The sequence below is a fragment of the Phyllostomus discolor genome, chromosome 2, assembly GCF_004126475.2.
Source record: "Phyllostomus discolor isolate MPI-MPIP mPhyDis1 chromosome 2, mPhyDis1.pri.v3, whole genome shotgun sequence".
Taxonomy (NCBI): domain Eukaryota; kingdom Metazoa; phylum Chordata; class Mammalia; order Chiroptera; family Phyllostomidae; genus Phyllostomus; species Phyllostomus discolor.
Window position 1 is genome coordinate 181,500,078 of NC_040904.2, and position 19,419 is coordinate 181,519,496.

The 19,419-nt window shown below is 38.3% G+C and overlaps 1 protein-coding gene across 6 annotated transcripts in view; it reads left to right on the plus strand.

The window, feature by feature from the left end:
- The window catches only part of BCAT1 (branched chain amino acid transaminase 1), a 102,301-nt gene that overhangs the window by 43,293 nt on the left and 39,589 nt on the right, over nt 1-19,419 (plus strand). For 5 of the 6 annotated variants that reach the window (XM_028532699.2, XM_036019256.1, XM_036019255.1 and 2 more), the window contains 2 exons: nt 7,465-7,575; nt 9,543-9,662. In XM_028532699.2, coding sequence (XP_028388500.2) covers nt 7,465-7,575; nt 9,543-9,662 — 231 coding nt within the window. Of the gene's footprint in view, nt 1-7,464; nt 7,579-9,542; nt 9,663-19,419 lie in introns of all 6 variants that reach the window. The other variant, XM_036019254.1, reaches the window with a different exon arrangement.

Consider the following 19,419-nt stretch of genomic DNA (forward strand, 5'->3'; position numbering starts at 1 on the left):
AATTAAAAAGTAAATAGGTAAGTAATTTTTTGAGCATCTTTCTCTTCCACTCATCAGCCCTATTGATTTTAGAATCCATTTTATTTTGATACCTACAACCACATGTGGTTTTTAATTCTGAAAATATTATTTAATAGATAAATAGGTGAAGATTTTCAATAGTGAAAGAGAGAACTGTGAACTGTGAGCAGGGAATATGGATAGAAGGAAATAAGATGATAACAGGCACTTCTTTTTCTGGTTGAAATAAATATTTAGTGAAATAAAGTATAATTTGTTAAAGTGAACAATACATGTACTATTTAATGAATACTTATAAATGAATGCTCATCCAGGGAAAGAAAATAGACCACTGAAGCCTTCATGTGCCCCTTTCACATCATACATCCTGTATCTTCTGGCAAACATTATCTGTTTGTGATAACTTTTTTCCTGCTTTTCATTTTGGAGTATATGTATTTCTAATACTTTAGTTTTGCCTTATTTTGAACTTCTTGTAAATGGAATTGTATTGTGTGTGTGAGCCTACTAAGGTCAATATTGCATAAGATCTGTCTCTGTAGGACCGAACCTAACATCTGTGGGGCCTGGGGCAAAAGTGCCGAGAGACCCCATGGTCCACCCGCTCTCGCTCTTCCTGCCCTTGCTCCATACTGTATCACAAAGGGCCTCACACGTACACACGTAGATGCCCAGACCACCATGGACCCTTTGCATTCCCTTGGACTTATGTGTGGGCACACCAGTGGTGTTATCTATTCTTGGGGTGAACCTAGGATGGCTCATTCAATCCCTGAAAACGGGACTAGGGCCATTGGGCTGGGATTCTGAAGAACCAGGTACTTGGGAGTCTGGTCTAGAAAAGGAACTCAGGGTCCAGCTGACTACTTGCTTTAAGGTGACAGGCACAGCTGGAAGGAGGTTGGGGGTGAGAGGCGATCTGAAGTGTAGGGCTCAGGGCAGAGGCCCTGGTTGCCTTGATCTGAGGGTGGTAGGTGCCACCACATCACATGTTCCTCATGGCAGTAGTATTCCATTATGTGAGTGTATTCAGTCTCTGTCGGTGGACATTTGTGTGGTTTCCTTCTGTGAACATTCTTCTACATAGTATGCTGGTGTACTTGTTTACGAATTTCTCCAAGTTGGCAGTTCTCATAGTGTGTTCCACAGACCCCTATGCTCCCCTTTCAAGAGATTGCAAGGTTAAAATTCTTCATAATAATATCAAGATACTATTTTTTCACAGTGTGTTGGCATTTGTACTAGGTACAACTCTGGCACCCACCCTTTGCTAGGGAGTCATATTCTTTATTACCATGTGTCACAGTATAAAAACAGTATAACTTTTTCTTAAGTATATTCTTGGTGAAGCAGTAACAATGATTAGTTTTATTAAATCTGGACTCTTCAGGAACTGTCATTTTAACATTCTGGGTGACAAAATAGTAACTTTGCATAAAACACTTGCATACTGAAGTACTGTGGTTGTCTCAAGGAAAAGCAACTGTGAGATTGCTTTGCATTGTGAGCTGAACTAGCTGCCTTTCTTCCTTTCTTTTTCTTTTCCTTTTTTTTTTTTTTGTTTGTTTTTATAGCCCTAGCCCAGTGACTCAATTGGTTGGAATGTCATCCCAGACACCAAAGTATTGCGGGTTTGATCCCTGGTCAAGGAGCTTAAGGGAGGCAACCGATCAATGTTTCTAATGTTTCCCTCTCATATCGATGTCTCTCTCCCTCTTTCTCTCTCTCTCTTTTTCTCGCTCTTTCTCTTTCTTTCCACCCTCCCCTACTCTCCCTGTAAAATCAATAAACATATTTTCAGGGGAAGATTAAAAAAATAGACTGCAAAACATCCTCTTGTGAGCGTTAGATGACTGCAGGAAGCAGTGGCCATTTCGTTGCCTACCCACACCTTCTGGTTACGCAGTCAAACACCAGTCTAGGTGCTCTTGTGAAGGAATTTGCCAGATGTCATTTAAGTCTTCAATTGTTTGATTTAAAGTTAATCAAAAGGGAGATTGTTCTGGGTGTGCCTGACCTTAGCACTTCGTGAGGGAAGAGATCCCGCATAGCAGCGAGACCTGCGTGTGCCCCTTTTCCTCTGCCGCCCTTCCTGGGCCCCGTGTGGATGAGCTGCAGCTCACACCGGGGGACCAGCCTGCCTGCTTGTGATCTTCTCTCCCTGACTGCCCAGCCTACAGAGTTTGGACTCACTTAGTCAGACTCCACAATTGTGTTGGCCAATTTCTTCAAATAAATCTGTTAATATATATATTTCCTACCGGTTCTGAGACCTGGCAGATAGACCATTGGATTGTAATAAGTTAACATAGGGCAAACACTTCATTGATATGGTTTCAGATTCTATTACAACTGATCTTTAAGGAACCACACCACTTGGCAAATTTAGGAGGGCTGTCAGAGAAGACTACCCATAATTCCCTGAAAAGGCTCTCAGAAATACCTCCCCCTGTCTCACCTGCATGTCTGTGTGAGATTGGGTTCTCTATTGTGCATGTGCTTCAAGCAAAACAGTGTATTGCAAGAGATGGAATGCAGAAGCAGGTATCAGAATGCAGTTGTCTTCTGTTAAGCCAAACATGAATGATTCGTGAGCATTGAAAACTGTGCTGTACCTCACTCTAGTTCTTTGGAAAATAGAGGTATTTTTTCATTAAAAATATGTTAACATGTCATGATTTAGAATTATAAATAAATTTCTCACTTCTAATATGGTAAATATTGATAGAAAGACCTCACAAGCAAAAGCTCTTTGGAAACTTCATAATTTTTATGAATATAATTTTTAAGGTATCCTGACAGCAAAAAATTTGAGAAGTGCTGTTTAAGGATAGACATAGGAGTGACGCTACGGGTCACAGGATGTGTTTTCAACTTTACAAGCATAGGCAAGCTAGGTTCCATAGTGGTTTCACCAATTTTTGTAATCACTAGCCTTGAATAAATATTTCTGTTGTCTGATACCTTGTCACTTCTTAGTATAGTCAGATTAAAAAGTTTTAGCCAATTGAATGTAATGGCATTTTATTGTGATAATAATTTCCACATGGCTTTTCATATGTTTATTGGTCACTTGGATAACTTTTTACTTGAAGGGGCTGCTTGTTTGAATCTTTAACTCACTTTTTTATTGTGTTGTCTTTCTTTTTGATTTTTAGAAGTATTTCATATATTTTGGATATGCGTCCTTTGTCAGTTATATGTGTTTCACATATCCTATTCTATACTCTTTTAACTCTCTATGTAATTTTTGATGATGAGAAATACACTTAAGTTTTTAAAAATTGAATTGATCAATCTTTGCTTTATGTTTGATACTTTTGTTTCTTGTTTAAAAATTTTTCTCCTACCCCTAGATTATGAAGATATCCCCCTACATTATTGGTTGTGTCTTTCACAGCTAGGTCTTTAATCCTAGGTTAATTTTTATATGAAGTATGAAGTAGGGTCTATCCTTTCCCTTTCCTTTCTCTTTCCTTTCCCTTTTTCCTTTCCTTCTTCTTTCTTATACCAAATCGTCCTAGCACAATTTAAAAACACTGTTCTTTTCCCTCTGGCATGTCATAGTACTGCTGTCCTGTGTGCATGGGTCGGCTTCTAGGTCCTCATTTTTGTTCCATTGTCTTGTCTATCTGGTCCTCTGTTCTGTTTCAATGTTTTCCTCGTTTACCTGCACAAACACCGTGCCTTCTTAACCTCCAGATCATAGGACAAGTCTTTTTACTTAGCTCTTCAGTAGTGCCTTAGATATTCATGGTCATTTGCTTTTCCATATAACTTTTGGATTCAATTTATCAAGTCAATCCACTTTCGTAATTCAGTTTGTTAAAAGAAAATAAAATGCCCCGACATGGTTCTCATTTGAATAGCATTGAATATATAAATCAATTTGAGAAGAATTGGCATCTTTATCACATTAAAGTCTTCTGTCCACAAGCATGAAGTTATTTTCCACAATTAGCTAGATCTTTAATGACTTGGCCTACTTTTATGTTTTTCGTATGAGTCTTTCACTCTTTTGTTAAATTTTTCCCACCTTAGTATTCCTTTTAATTTTATCATAAATGGTATTGTGTTTTAACTGCTGCTGTTACACAGGAGTATAATTTTGCAGCTGGCTACCTTGCCTAAACAAATAATTTCAAGAGATTGTGTCAGTTTCTTTTTTTATTTTCTAGATATTTAATCTTCTCTGTGTTTTATGATCTATGACAGTTTTATTTTCTCTTCTTGAAACCAAATGCATTTTATTTTACTATTCCGACCTTATTATACTGGATGTAGAATATTGAATTAAAGTAGTCACAGCAGACAATTTATGATATTCCCAGTCTGAAAATGCAAGCTTTAAATTTTACCATTAAGTTTAATGTTTCCTGCGTTTATTTTATGTATCCTTTGTCATGTAAGGAAGCTCCCTTTATTCTTAATTATCTCACAAACATTTAAAAAATCATAAATGAGCCCTGGCTGGTGTGGCCCATTGGATTGAGTGCTGGTCTGTAAACCAAAGGGTCACTGGTTCAATTCCCAGTCAGGGCACATGCCTGGGTTGCAGGCCAGGGTCCCAGTACAGGGCAAGTGAGAGGCAACCACACATGGATATTTCTCTCCCTCTTTCCTTATCTAAAAAGCAAATAAATAAAATATTAAATTTTTTAAAATAATAAATGAATGTTTAATTTTATCAGATTCATGAACTACATTTAATGAGATCATATAGTTTTTTTCTCATAAACATAATATAATGAATTTCATTAATTTTCTAATGTTAAACTAACCTCTATTCCAGGGATAAATTCAGAGTAGTCATACTGTGTTGGCCTTTTGTGTATTTTGCATGTATATTACTCAATATTATCATACAATCTTTACATCTATTTGAATCTTACATCAAATACATACAATTTTAAAGCTGTGCAATAAATAAAATGTTACGTATTTTATTTTGTACTTAGTAATACAACCCCACCAACTTTTTTTGAGATATAATTGACATGTAACATCCTGTAAGTTTAAGTATAGATTGTGTTGATTTGATATATTTACATATTACAGTATGACTGCCAGTGTACCTTAGCTAGTTCTTCTATTATGTCACATAAGTATAATTTCTTTGTTGTGGTGGGAACAATTAATATCTAGTTTCTTAGTGACTTTGAAGTTTTAGTATTATTTATAATTATTATGCTGTACATTAAATATCAAGAACTTTCTATCTACTATTTGCGCCCACCAGCTCTATATTAGAAAGCATTGGATTGGCTGAAAAGTCCCTTTAGTTTTTTCCTTAAAAAAAAAGACATGTTTTTCATTTTCATCAATAACTTTTTTGATTTGTATATTTTTATTATGTTGGCTTTCTCCTGTATGGTATAATGTTGATTGTTCTCAATTACTGTGTTCATTTGATTGATATCAACTTCAACTGGTCTACCCAACCATGGAGCATCATCCAATCAGAAATCTCCAGCACGAAACTTCACAAACCACTTTTGACACGTTTGATCAGTCATAGCACTTTCTCCGTATAGTGCACACATCTTTTTTTTTTGAGTTTCAGTTGCAATTTTACCTTTCTTGAAATAATAAAGCAGAATATACCAAAAAAGTTGTTTATTTTCTTCCGTCTTCAATATTGAAATGGCTACACAAAAATTCACCAATTTTGATGTTTTTTTTAATATACACTGATACGACAGTCATCACAATGCAATCTTACAAAATTGTTTCAAATGAAGTTAAAGACAACTAAGCACTACTAGAGCCATCTTATGGAAAAAAACTAAACAAGATTTTTGACCAACCAAATATTTCTATGATACATTGCTTTTTTGTATCTTTTTGTTTCAGGTATTATGAACTAAGTCCAATCTGACAACCTTAACCTTTTTTAATACTTAGAAATTTGGTTTAGTTTTTTATTATTTATATATGAAGAAACTTAGTGTGTTTTATCAGTAAACTTAAATTGTAAATCCATGAGAAAGGGTGAACTGAATAGAAATTAGTATGTTGCAATGGCTATGAGTTTCTTTCTTTTCCTTTTTATTTCATTTCTTGGCGTGGCACTGCTTAACAAAGTGATATGTTTCGGGTGTACAGTTCTACAATACAGCATCTGTACACTGTATTGTGTGTTCACCACTCCAAGTCAAGTCTCATTTCATCACCATTTATCCCCCCAAACCCTACCTCTGACACCCTTCCTCCCCTGCCAATCACCACACTGTTGTCTATGTCAAGTTTTATTCTTTTTTTTCCTTTTTGCTCAGTCTTCCACGCCCTGACCAAGCCCACTGAGCCCTCTCCTCCAAGAGCTGTCAGTCTGCTCTCCATCTATGAGTGTCTCTCTAGACAACCTTCTTTTTTAACTGAAGCTTTACTCTGATTATATTTAATAAATTACTCATATACTTGCTCCTGTAACATTGAATTTTGTGCTTTTTAGTTGTACTACATGATTTATATTTTTCTCCTTTCTCATGTAAGTTTTAAGGCTATAAGCCTTGAAATGGGCCTACTTTTCATTATCATTCAGTTTAACATATTTTCTCATTTCCATTATATTTCTTCTTCAACTCATGCTTTATTTTGTAATAGGTTTCTTCTTTTCCAAAATGTAGACAGTTTCTAGTTATATCTCTGGTATTGATTTCTGGCTTTTCTTCCGGTGGAAAACGTGAAGAAAACATGTGTTCCGCAGGTGGTGTGGGCTGGGTCTTGTTTGTCCGGTAGGTTAGTTTACTGTTCTTTTTCAGATCTGTCATACGTTTAGCCTGTTTGTTCTGTTGATCTCCTAGAGAACCTTGTGTTAAAATTTCCCACTAAAATCACGGATTTTTCTTTTTTCTCTGTATTTGTCAGAACATACTTACTTCTTCGTCTTTCCACACCTCTGTGCAGTGGTTCCACTGGGATGGCGTTTTGAGAAAGGCGACAAAGACTTGACGTAGTACAGTCTTTTGACTTGCTTGGTTTCCACAATTCTGGGGACTGAAGCAACTCTGGTCATATCTACATTATCTACTATCCAGAGTTTGAGTGAGCCACATTAGGTGAAAAGATCCATGGGTATTTTGAGGTACCCCACTGGGGCCTTTGGTCTCCATCTCTGCTGTGCAGGCATTTGGTTCACGTTATGTAGTTGGGGATGTTTTCCTTCCAGTCCCCATAAATGTATTGGTTAGCAGTATAGCTCTGCCTAAGCACAGGATAACTGATTCCTCACCAGGTTTTGGTGATACAATGACTTAGTTCTATCCCAGTGACTGTAACCAGCCTGTCAATGGTTTGTGTTTCTAGATTCAGGGACCTCTGGTTGAGGTCTGTGTCAACAGCTTTACAGGGTGAAGGAGGTGAGCGCCCAGAGACAGGTCATTCTTTAGAATGCAAGGATTGTTTTTATTTAACTTATGAAGTTTCTCTCTCTTTTATCTGCAGTTATTTGAAGGACTGAAGGCATTTCGAGGAGTAGATAATAAAATTCGACTCTTTCGGCCAAGCCTCAACATGGATAGAATGCACCGATCTGCTCTGAGAGCAACTCTGCCGGTACGTAAATTCAGGGATTTCTTCTGTTTCTCTTGATGTGATGGTTCATTGTGAGTCTACCACCAAAGAAATCATTTCGGAATACTTTGAACACTGGAGTTATGTCTGTCTTACTTTGTAATTAGTGAGGAAAACATATGAAGAAGGAACCAATACCAATGAAAATTCCATGATCTATTTCTTTAAATGTCTGTGGGGAATTAATGTGTATGTGGGAGATAGAAGGATAAGAAATAAAAACATGCCTCAAACTAAAATAAATACAATTTACAGACTGTGTGAAACTGTAACACTGAAAATGGAAAACATGGTATGCAACGCAGGTATTTTGGGGATGTTTTGCCTAATTGCTTTAGACACTAGCAAGTGAACAGTTATTTAATTATAATCTTGTCATTTTACCCCAAGTTTTATTTTAAAAAAGTGTCATAATGGTTTCTCATGGCCAGTGGATCCTGGCTATGACGTTGTTGTGGAGTGGAATTCATTATAAGGTGGGTTAGATTCCAATGCTAAGATTCACATATATGTGGAGGTAAGGTAGATTACGTCCATCCCTGGAGGAGTGACCAGGCCACTTTTCTGAAAGGAAAGTTTTTTTCCTTCTTTTCCACATTCTGAGTACCTAGCCTTCAGGAACCTAGCCCAAGCTATGCACTAAAGACACTGAACTCAAGTAACTGCTCCCTATTAGCCAGGCTCTTCCCTCTCCCTGTTTTTGTAACCCACGCTTCGCCCACCTCCTTCAGAGGCCGTAGTAGGATAGGGGAAGGGAAATTAAGGTAGGTTCTCTGCATTTGGTCCTAGTTTCCTTCCCCTACCATTACAGGTGTATCACTGGGGAAAAATTAAAGTGGGGGCAGAAGGAAAAGGAAGTAACATTTGGATATCGAGTCTGCTACAAACTGTGTCATGTAGTTTTACATTCTATATGTCTTTAATCACAGCAGTAAGCAATTGTCAAGAAAGTATGTATTATAAATTTGGAAACACCTTTGTTCAGAGAGGAGCACTCAAGCCCTGAGAGGTTAAATGACTTGTCTAGAGTCACACAGAATGGATGGTAAGAAAGTGTATGCAAGTTTTAAAATTCTTAATCAGGTTCTCTTTCCACCAAATCTTATTTCTAGACAGCAGTGCCAGAGACCCAGGCAGGTGAAGCAGGGTGAGGATATGTCCTATATGATCGGCCTCCCCGGTTTCTGTAATATTCCCACACTGTGCTTACTGTTAGAATAAAAAGCTAAATCCTGGGTTCACAGGCTCTATTCAGGTGCCTGTTTCTGACTTATTTTTCTGCTGGGTAGCCCATCATGAGTCTGAAAGCATGTTTCTCTTTCCTGCCAAGTGAGTAGAAACTACTTTTTTGACAAATTGTCGCCCATTAGCCTATGAAAATCATCTCCTCCTTAGAAATACACTGCACTTAGCTTTTGCCCTTTTTAAAAAACTAGGTAATATGTCTTTTTCTTACTAATTTTTACAATATGGTAACATATTCCAGTATGATCCTTTATTGGTTATGTTACAAATAACTTCACTTAGTTTACTGCTTCTTACATCTTCTGATGAACAGAAGTGCTTAAATTTGAAGTGGTCAAATTTTATCCATTTTTTTTCTTTATGATATGTGCTTTATACCTCTTATTTAAGAATTATTTTCTACCTTAAGGTGACAGTGGTGGTGGTTTGTTTTTTTAAAATAAAAGACTTATGTTTTACACACTTAAGTATACGATCCAACTGTAGCTGATATTTGGATGTGGTAAGAGGTAGGGATCCAACTTTATATTTTCCACATGTGGATAATCCATTGTCCCTTTATAATTTCAGGGGGAAAATATCACAGGAAGAAATTCTTGTTTGCTTTTATTACCTTTTTAACAGTCTAAAGCTCTCATGAGGATGATTTCCAATGCTCCAAATGAAGAAAATTTCATTATGTATTATGCTTTTTATTTCTTCAGGGGTTTGACAAAGAAGAGCTTATGGAGTGTATTCAACAGCTTGTGAAATTGGATCAAGAATGGGTCCCATACTCAACATCTGCTAGTCTGTATATTCGTCCCACATTAATTGGAACTGAGGTACCAGCGGACTCTCTGTTTTGGGATACTTTGGTGGGGATGCTATTATTGTGTATTCTGGTGTGAAACTTGTAGTGTGCGGTGTGAACTAGCCCCCAGTATCATCATTAATGACCCCTTTCTCCTGATCATCAAGCCCAGGTGTCAAAAAACATTTTCTGTAGAGTGCCGGAGAATAAATATTTTAGGCTCTGCAGGCCATCTGGTTTGTGTCACGGCTACTGAGCTCTCTGCCGTTACAGCCCAGAAACAGCCACGGAGCTGAAGGTGAATGAGTTAAAGGAATGAGCAGGAAGCGAGGCAGTTCGCCTTCCTCTAATCGAGACTAACCGTTATTTCCTCAGTTTACCATCTAGTCCCTCTGGTCCCTCTGGTCCTTCTTCATGTCTAGCAGTGGTAATGGTTTTGAAATTTGGAGGAAGGAGAGCTGCTTCTTTTTATTTTCATTTTCCTGAAGTCTTGGGATTACTTGCTAAGGAGTAGGAACGAAGGGCCCTCTTCCCCCGTAATCAGTGAGTAGGGATTGCTAATAAAAATAGTATGCTCCCAGTGGATGGGGATTTGAAAACAATTTTTATAAAGTTCATATTATTAAGCAAAATACTAAACATTAATATGTGAGCCTCTTGTAAAACATCTAAATTAAATGGCACAATCATTTATATTACCAAAACATTTCTCAGATTAAAAAAAAATTTCAGAATTCATTTTAATTAACGTTTTTGGAAGTATTTATTTGTAGATAGTTAAAAACTTTAAGAGAAACTAAAAGCTTGAGTGCTTCAAACTACTGTGAATTGCAAATGAAGATAAAATCTAAACTCATAATATTTAAATAGAGAATATCTACACATAAATTTTTTCTTTACCAGAGAAGAAGCCAAAATTATATGACTGTCAGGTTCAATACTGGATATCTAATAATCCTACATCTAAAAAAGCCAAGGTTTGCTGATTTCCACATCTATTTTATCCAACTTCACCCTATTTAGTAACTCTGGGCAGATACACCTACATGCATGCCTGTGGACTTTTATTTCCTCAGTGTTTCTGATAAGTGAACAGGTGCTCTGACCACAGTCAATAGCAAGATACGCACAACCACAACCTCTGAAATTCCTTTAGTTGTTGCTTCTAGCCTTGTACTTATCCACTCAGTCCCAGTTCATGACTCTCTGCATTCGAGAAGTGGTGGAGTGAGGCGGGACTAAATAACATCAAGGCTGAGAGTAAGTGTCATTAGAAGGGTTGAGTCTGATGGTAGAGCCAACCCTCCAGGCACTCTGGAGTCAGCTCACCCAGCCCTTTGACCAGGTCCCAGGCTGTCGACACACGTCTGCGAGCTACCAGTAGATCTGACTTGACTGCACTCAAAAGACACACTGACCTTGGCTCATGTGGAAGGTGATTAATTCTTCATATTCACTTAACTCATACTTCCATATTGGAGTGCCCCTAAATACATTTCTGGAGTTGAGCTCAATGAGAGAACTGACCTCCTTTGGTTAATACCAGCCTCCGGTGCACAGAATGCAATTTGAATAATGCATAAACATTTTAAGTCACTTCATATAGGCAATTTCCCCATTCATGACTTGATTGGAAGTCTTTCAGTATGAAATTTTCATTAGAGCTCGCATTTAAAAATCTTGCTGCCAAAAATCAAAATCTCTTTGATTTGTGTTTCATTCCACAGGGAGCTTAAGGGCATATATACTTTATAGATATGTCTTTTCTTTTCCTTTTATCACCTTGCAAAATCATGACATTACACTTATAGTTTAACCAATAATCATAGGAGTTCCTTAAAAAGAATTTCCTTTATTCACTGCATTTGTTTACTTATGCTTATATATCTTATCTTTTCTCTCACAATTAGCTTCCTTAAAGGAAAGAAGCTGAATAGATTTGAAAACTAGGTGTTACAGCAGCAATTTGTAATCGTTAACTTGGGTTTGCCGACTTTTAATGTATGCTTCTGCATCCTTATTTGAGATATTTTTATATATTCATTCTACTGTTTACAAACTATTAAATTCTCATTTGTATAACTCTGTGAGCATGTTTCATATTAACAGCCCCATTTTAGTATCTGTAAACCTTGAGTCTGTTTTTAGAGATCCAGCTTATTTGCATTGATTATATAGCGCATGATAATCAGCTTGTTATTATCAGGCCACTCCTACCAATGGACACCCTCGTGAGGCTGTTCTTGTACATTTGAACTTTTTCACAGAGGGCGATTGTTATTACCTTTATTTTTACTTTTGGGGGTAATGGTGTACCTGGTTATTAATTACACCTCTCAGTTCATGGTACTTGCTGTCGTGGGTTGTATGGGGTCCCTCTGTTTGTATTTTCCCTTTAGTCTTTATTTTCCATCCTTCCCCTATTGGAAACCGTTCTCATGTATCGTGTGAGTATTCTTTGGTTTGTATGTGTTTTTAAGTATCTTTTATTCCTTTGTAAGTCTGTAGTTTTAATTTGTATAAAGGATTTTGTCCTATAGATCTCATTGTGTTTCTTAACGTTTTCCCTTAGCCCTGCTATTCATTTCTATCCAGGTTACTCTGTATTTTCAGTCTGTCACTTCTGACTGCTGTACAGTTCCCCACAATGGACATCTGTCTACCACACTTGGCCCCAGTTCCTTTACTGGGATTCCATTTCGCTGGTACTTCTCGTAATACTGCGAAGAGCAGTTTGAAAATGTACAGCCAGGGAATTAGCGAAAGTCACTGTTTCCCAGGAAGATGCCCATGGTCCCTCTTACTGTTTCCATCCTGAGAAAGCCGTTTCTTGCCAGGAAAGTTCCGTTTCTCTTTGATGAAATAGCCATTTGGTTTGTTGGCCTCAGCATCACTGGTATTATGAAGCTCACCTTAGTGTCAGTGTGCTTTGTGTTTTCCATGTACTAACCGACAACAGCCCTGCGAGTAGGCGCTACTGGCATCCTTTTAGAGATGAGGACACTGAGGCCCAAAGAGGTGAAATAAGAACCCCTCAGGCTCTTAACCTGTTTGCTTCAGCATCTTTATGTGTTAGCCACTGTGCTAGGTCTAGGGATACAGTGCTGAACAGAAGCCTTTTTCCTGCTCCCGGTCTGTGGGAATTCCCTTGTCAGATAAATGTATTGAATGTGTAAATAGTTTTCCAGTCTGGGGCTTGTTTTTTGTGTCTCTTCACTCTCTTATTAGTAGTTAATTTTAGTGTAATTAGTTTTTTCTATGTTTTGTGATTTTTATATATTAAAGAAATTTTCCTTACTCCAAGGTCATCCTTGTTTTGTATTTTAGAGTTTTGCTTTCTCCAATTAAATGAAATCCATTTGGAAGTGAACTTTGTGTGAAGTATTTAACTTTATTTCTCTCCATATGAATACCAAGTTCTTCCATTACTGTTTATTGAATGGTCCAACCTTTCTTCCCTGCTTTACGGGGCCAGCTATTGGTTGATCTGTCAAATTTCCCTAGATGAACGCTGTTTCTGGTTCCCTGTCTGATCTTGTTCTCGTTCTCTCTCTCTGTCTCTCATGTCCTTTTTTTCAGAAAACATAAATGGTAGCCATACTGTGCACAGTTTTGTTTATATCATTGTCTTTGCATTTACAATTTGCATAAAGATCCCTCTGTGTAGTATACTTGAATATACTTCTTGTTTTTCCATTTTCCTAGCTGTAAGGTATTCATACATCATACATATGTACCATGCTTAATTGATTACAAGATGCCATAAATTATAAGATACACCATTACTTCGTGCACTGAAATAGAAAAACATTGCCAGTTAACACTATGATAGCGTTTTCCCAATACTCCTGAGTGATTCATGATTATTGGTCATACCAGGCTCTTTTTTTTAATGTATATTTTCTGAGGACATCTGGAATTTCTCCTGCCATCAGTTGCACTTCTGGGTTTGTGATATGCGTTTTTCTTTTTCTGTGTATTTTAATAATAAAAGCTAACACTGCTTTATCTTTCTGTACATTTGTTCCTGTCACAGGTCCCATTAGAAGACATGGCTGTTGCTTTGCAAGAAAATATTAAATTGCATTTGTTTAATGTTATTATACATATTTGTTCCAGTAATATCAAATACATGTCCTACTCCTATTTTTGTGCCTTTCTACGCAATAACTTTCTTTTCAGCTACTGTATGATTTAGCTAAATCATACCATAACTTTTAGAAGACATTTCCAATGGCAGACTTGACATGTATAGCATTACCAATGCCCACGACACATTGGAGTTCCCATGAGTGTGAACGGCTAATTCCAAGCCTGCCAGTGTCAGCCTTGCCATGACTGTTATTTAGCAATAGCAGTTGTAAAATTCTGAGTTCACATTTCAGACATGCTAAGTGTGAAATAAATGGACATTTTAGAATTTGTGAAATGCGGTAGCATAATTTATATAGCGAGTGTCCTGTTGATCAGCCATAACGCTGACATAACAAACATTAGAATCACTATTTGAAAACTGACTAAAGCAGAAGAATTACATTTGGGGATCTTAAAAATCCAGGCTTTTTTTAAAGAAACATATGCTGCATACATATCCCCTAGTACACAGAAAGACATACATTTAAGGACATCTATTGCAGCTCACACAGTTTGCTGATAAACAGTGTGAGTGTGAGAGGAGACGTGTCAAGTTTTCCTTTGGGCCAAAGCAACTGACTAGCAACCATTTGTTGTGATGAGGAAGAGTGAGCTGAGCGGGGAGGGGTTTTTTTGTTGTTATTTATTTGTTGAAGTGGTGATGGGTGGAATCAAGAGTTTAGTTTTGGATGTGGTCATTTAAACCAGTGATGTCAAGTAGGCGGGTAGATTTACAAGGGTGAAATTCCAGATAGAGTTTGGAATTTAAGTGACAACATTGTAATGTTTAACATAAAATGCCTTTAAAGCCAAGGGCCTGGGTGAAATAGTCAAGAGAAGAACTGTAGATAATGATGAAATGAGGGCAGGAACTAAGCCCTGGGGCAGGCCAGCATTTGGAAGAAAGGAAAATGAATCACCCAAGAGTATGAGAAGTAGCAGCCTGGAAGGTAGAAAGTAAAGCAAGGGGAGGACTCGGTGTACTGGAAGCCAAGTGAAGAACGAGGAAGCAGGGAGCAACTCTGGCAAACCCTGCCCATAGGACCAGTGAGGTGAGGACTGGAAACTGACTGTTGGATCTGGCAACATGGAGTCCTCGGTGGGCCTGATAAGCATATCTCAGTGGGGTGGTGGGGTCAAAAGCTTGAGTGTCATGGATTTAGGACAGAATGAGAGGAGGGGAGGTTATGAGGGTGAGCATGCACTAATCTCATGAGGAATTCTGCTATACGGGGAGCAGAGAGCTGAATAGTTATTTGCCTGGAGTGGGACATGGGGTAAAAGGAGTGTGTTTGTTTTAGATGGCAGATATTTTGACATATTTTCAAGTTAATGGAAATGATTGAAAGGAAGGGGAAAACTGATTGTTAAAACATTCAAAAGATTTTTCAAACTCTACTTCTCTCATGGTTCTACTTCTGAGGGTGACGGCACAGGCAGGTTGTATGTGTGACTAGATGAGGGTCATCTCATCGCCCCACCCCCCTCTGGTTTGCAGTTTCCCCGACACATGGTTACCCCATTGACATCACTGTCTTCCTGAAGGCTCTTTCCTTGTGTATAGCATTCTTTCCCCTTCATCAGCCCACTCAGGACCCTCTTCCTCACTTGGTCACCTGGGGTGAAACTTGCCTAGTGATTGCAATTGTCATTTCCCTATGTTGGTCTTATTTGTCTCTCTGTTTCAGGTTCAGCACCGTGCTTGGCCCAGTCCACACGACCAAACTGGGTGGAATCACAAAGTCAGTCATAGTGGCGAGACTAGCTCAGTGAGGAGATGCTGGTTTTGAAGCCAGTCTTGGTACAAGGAAAACCCTCCTGTAGCATTTTCCTACCATCTGGAGAGGGGGCTGGCAAACTTTGTCTGTGAAGGGGTAGGTAGTCAGTCAACTCTGAACTCTGCCTTTGCAGTGCACACACAGAACCAGGAACAGGAAACGTGTGAATGAACGTGTGGGTTCCAATACAACTTTTTAAAACATGGGCAACAGGCTGAAGTTTGCTGGCCCCCTGATCTAGAGCCATTTCAGCAGAAAAATGAAGCATGGCTTTTCTAAGAGAGATTCATTTGGGCTCTTCCTGAGCACTTCCCCATCAATTGTTCATGATTACTTGTTTCCTCAGCCAGGCTAAAATTTCTATTGATTTCAACCTGTATTTCCCAGGTCATCAATATAACACTTCTTGTCTTTTCCCCAAATACCTGTTCTCCACAGTTTCTACAGTTCTGTGGTCACATCTGCAATCATCTTAATGCTCTGTGCAGTGGTATACATTGAATTTATTTACCATTATTATCATCAATTATTATTTATAAAAGCAAGAAGCAACTATTGCTATGAGTTAAGTGCTTGGGAAAGATGAAAAAGATCAGGCCCTGGATGCTTTCCACAGAAAACTATTTAATTTAATCCTTAGACTAACTCTGTGATCAATCATCACTGCCTCTACAGAATATTAGATAAGAAACTTAAGCATCCTTTTTGTCTATTTCGCTTTATCTTTAGTTTTCTTTTAACTATGCTTTTTATAAATTTTAAAACCATCCTTAGTTAAAAACTAAAAAAGAGTTGAGTGTTCTGTTAAATTTACATTATCTTTCTTTTTGAACAGACTGAGAACTAAACTCAGCCCTATCCCTTCCCCATCTTGCAGCAAGCCTCAGAAAAGCCTGTACGTTAGCTTCCCCCACGATACTCTTTCAATGTCTGCATAGTGTCTGTTAGTCTAGAGGTGGCACTAGAGGAAATCAGGCAAGAGACAAAGGAACATTGTTTCTCTTGTGTCAATGCAACATACTAGGATTTGCATGAGATTTAAAAAAATCAAAATAATTTAATTGTGGTAAGTAATCATCTAGGTTTTCACAGCCCTTTTCTATAAACAATGTCTTATTAAAATGGACAGTCACTTGGAAAATATTTCGTTAACCTGGTGCAACAGTGTACGATACTGAGTAGAGAGGACAGATAGGGTCTTGCACTGCTTGAAGTGAACAGATTAGCAACAGGCAGAAAATGAAATAAAACAGTTGTAAGGGTGATAGGCATTTCATCTAAACCCAAGGAAGTGCAGGATGCTATAATAGCACATAACACAAACACTTAACCTTGTCTAGGTCTGATTTCCTGAAATAACATTTAAATTGAGATGGAAGTGTTTGTATTACTTAGGAGAGAGGGGATGTCTTAGTCTGCTCTGGCTGCCAAAACAGAACACCACAGGCTGAGTGTTTCAAACACCAGAATTTATTTTGTCACAGTTCTGGAGGCTGGAAATCCAAGATCAAAGGGCCAAAAGGGAGAGTGTCTGGTGAGGCCTCCCAGATACTAGGTGTCCACCTTCTCGATGTGTCCTTAAGGGCCTTCTGTGTTGTGGGAGAAGGAAAGGGGGTGGAGCAGGGGCTGAGGCTCATCTTCCTGTGTGTCTTCTTTTTAAAGAGATACCAGCCCAGCAGCCAAGAATTAGGGCTCCACCCTTCTGACCTCATCTAACCTTAACTACGTCCTTAAAGGCCTTATCTCCTAAAATAGTAGGTTGGTGGTCAGAGTGTCAACATATAAATTCAGGGTGCAGACACATTTCATCCCCAAAGCAGGTGGGGATGGAAGGAGAGTATTCCAGGGGGAGGGATTAAGACAAGAAAACATGGAGAGGTAGGAAGGTGAGGAGGAATTCAAAGGGAAAAGGCCCCCCTGTGGTTTGAGCATGAGATGCTGTGTGCGTGCTAGGGGGAAGGCCGAGGGTGCTGGGAAGCATGCCCTGGTTTGAACTCTCTTCAGGTTAGGAAATCTTAGGTACTCTACTGAATTTGTTTTTCTTTAATAGTGTTATTGTAAAAAGAGCTCTGAATTAAGGGGAGAAGATCTGGAGCTTAATAACTGTGAAAACTTGGGCAAATCATTTGTTTTGAGCCTCAGTTTCTCCAACTTAAAAGTAGCATACAATAATCCTTCACTCCTACATTGTTGGATGATGTGAAATGATATCCATGAGCCCACAACTGTATAGCTCAGTGGGTTGGGCATTGTTCTTGCACACCAAAAAGTCATTGGTTTGATTCCCAGTCAGGTACATGCCTGGGTTGAAGGCCAAGTCCCTAGTTAGAGGCATATGAGAGGCAACCAATCGAAGTTTCTCTCCCTCCCTTCTCCTCTCTCTAAAAATAAATATTTTTTTTTAAAAAAGAAATGGTGATTGTGAAATGTCTTAGAAACAAAAAAGCACTGTATAATTATTGAGGATTTTTTTTCTTTTATCTTTCATCAAAAGAATTGGATTTTCCCACAAAAACACTGCGTGGGTTTGTTATCTGTTCCTTTTGTGATGCACGGCCAAGCCTGTGCAAGGACCCTCAGTCCAATATCCTTTACCATTTTCTACTCTAATCTTTTTATTTATTTTTACTTTTATTTTGTTAATTTAAAAAAATTAATGTTTTTTATTCTTTTTAATTTTTTATTGTATTTTTTCCATTACAATTTAGTCCCCTAATAACCTCCTCCCCACCACAATCACCACACTGTTGTCCGTGTCCATGAGTTCTTTTTCCTTTTTGTACAACCCCTCCACCCCCTAACCTTCCTCTCCTTAGCTGTCATCCTGCTCTCTGTCTATGAGTCTGGCTCTGTTTTCCTTGTTACTTCAGTTTGTTGATTAAATTCCACATGTAAATGAAATCATATGATATTTGTCTTTCTCTGACTGGCTTACTTCACTTAGTATAATGTTCTCCAGGTTCATCCATACTGTCGCAAAGGGTGAAATTTTCTTTTTTTATGGCCAAGTAGTATTCCATTGTGTAAGTGGAATGCCCCATAGTCTTTTGAAAATGTTTTTAATTTATTGATTTTTGGGGGTTTTTTTTTAGTTGTTCAGTTACAGTTCCCTCCCTATTACTCTCCCCTGCCCTACTCATCCCCACCTCCCATCCTCAATCCAACCCCCCCACCCTGTTGTCTTTGTCTATGCGTCCTTTATACATGTCTTGAGGACCTTTCCCCTTCTTTCCCCTATTACCCAGCTCCCCACCCTTCTGGTTACTATCAGTTTGTTCTTTATTTACATGCCTCTGGTTATATTTAGCTCCCTTGTTTGTTTTGTTGATTAGGTTCCACTTATAGGTGAGATTGTATGGTATTTGTCTTCCACCACCTGGCTTATTTCACTTAGCATAATGCTTTCCAGTTTCATCCATGCTGTCTTGAAGGGTAGGAGCTCCTTCTTTCTGCTGTGTAGTATTCCATTGTGTAAATGTACCATAGTTTTTTAATCTACTCATTTACTGATGGGCACTTAAGCTGTTTCCAGCACTTGGCTATTGTAAATTGTGCTGCTGTGAACATTGGGGTGCATAGGTTCTTTTGAACTGGTGTTTCAGGATTCTTGCATGTAATCCCAGCAGTGGAATTGCTGGGTCAAAAGGCAGTTCCATTTTTAGGTTTTTGAGGAAATTTCATACTGTTTTCCACAGTGGCTGTACCAGTCTGCATTCCTCCACCAACAGTCTACTAGGTGTCCCTTTTCTCCACAACCTCACCAGCACTTGTTGTTTGTTGATTTGTCCATGATGGTCATTCTGACCGGTGTGAAGGTGTATCACAATGTGGCTTTAATTTGCATCTCTCTGGTGGCTAGTGATGCTGAACATCCTT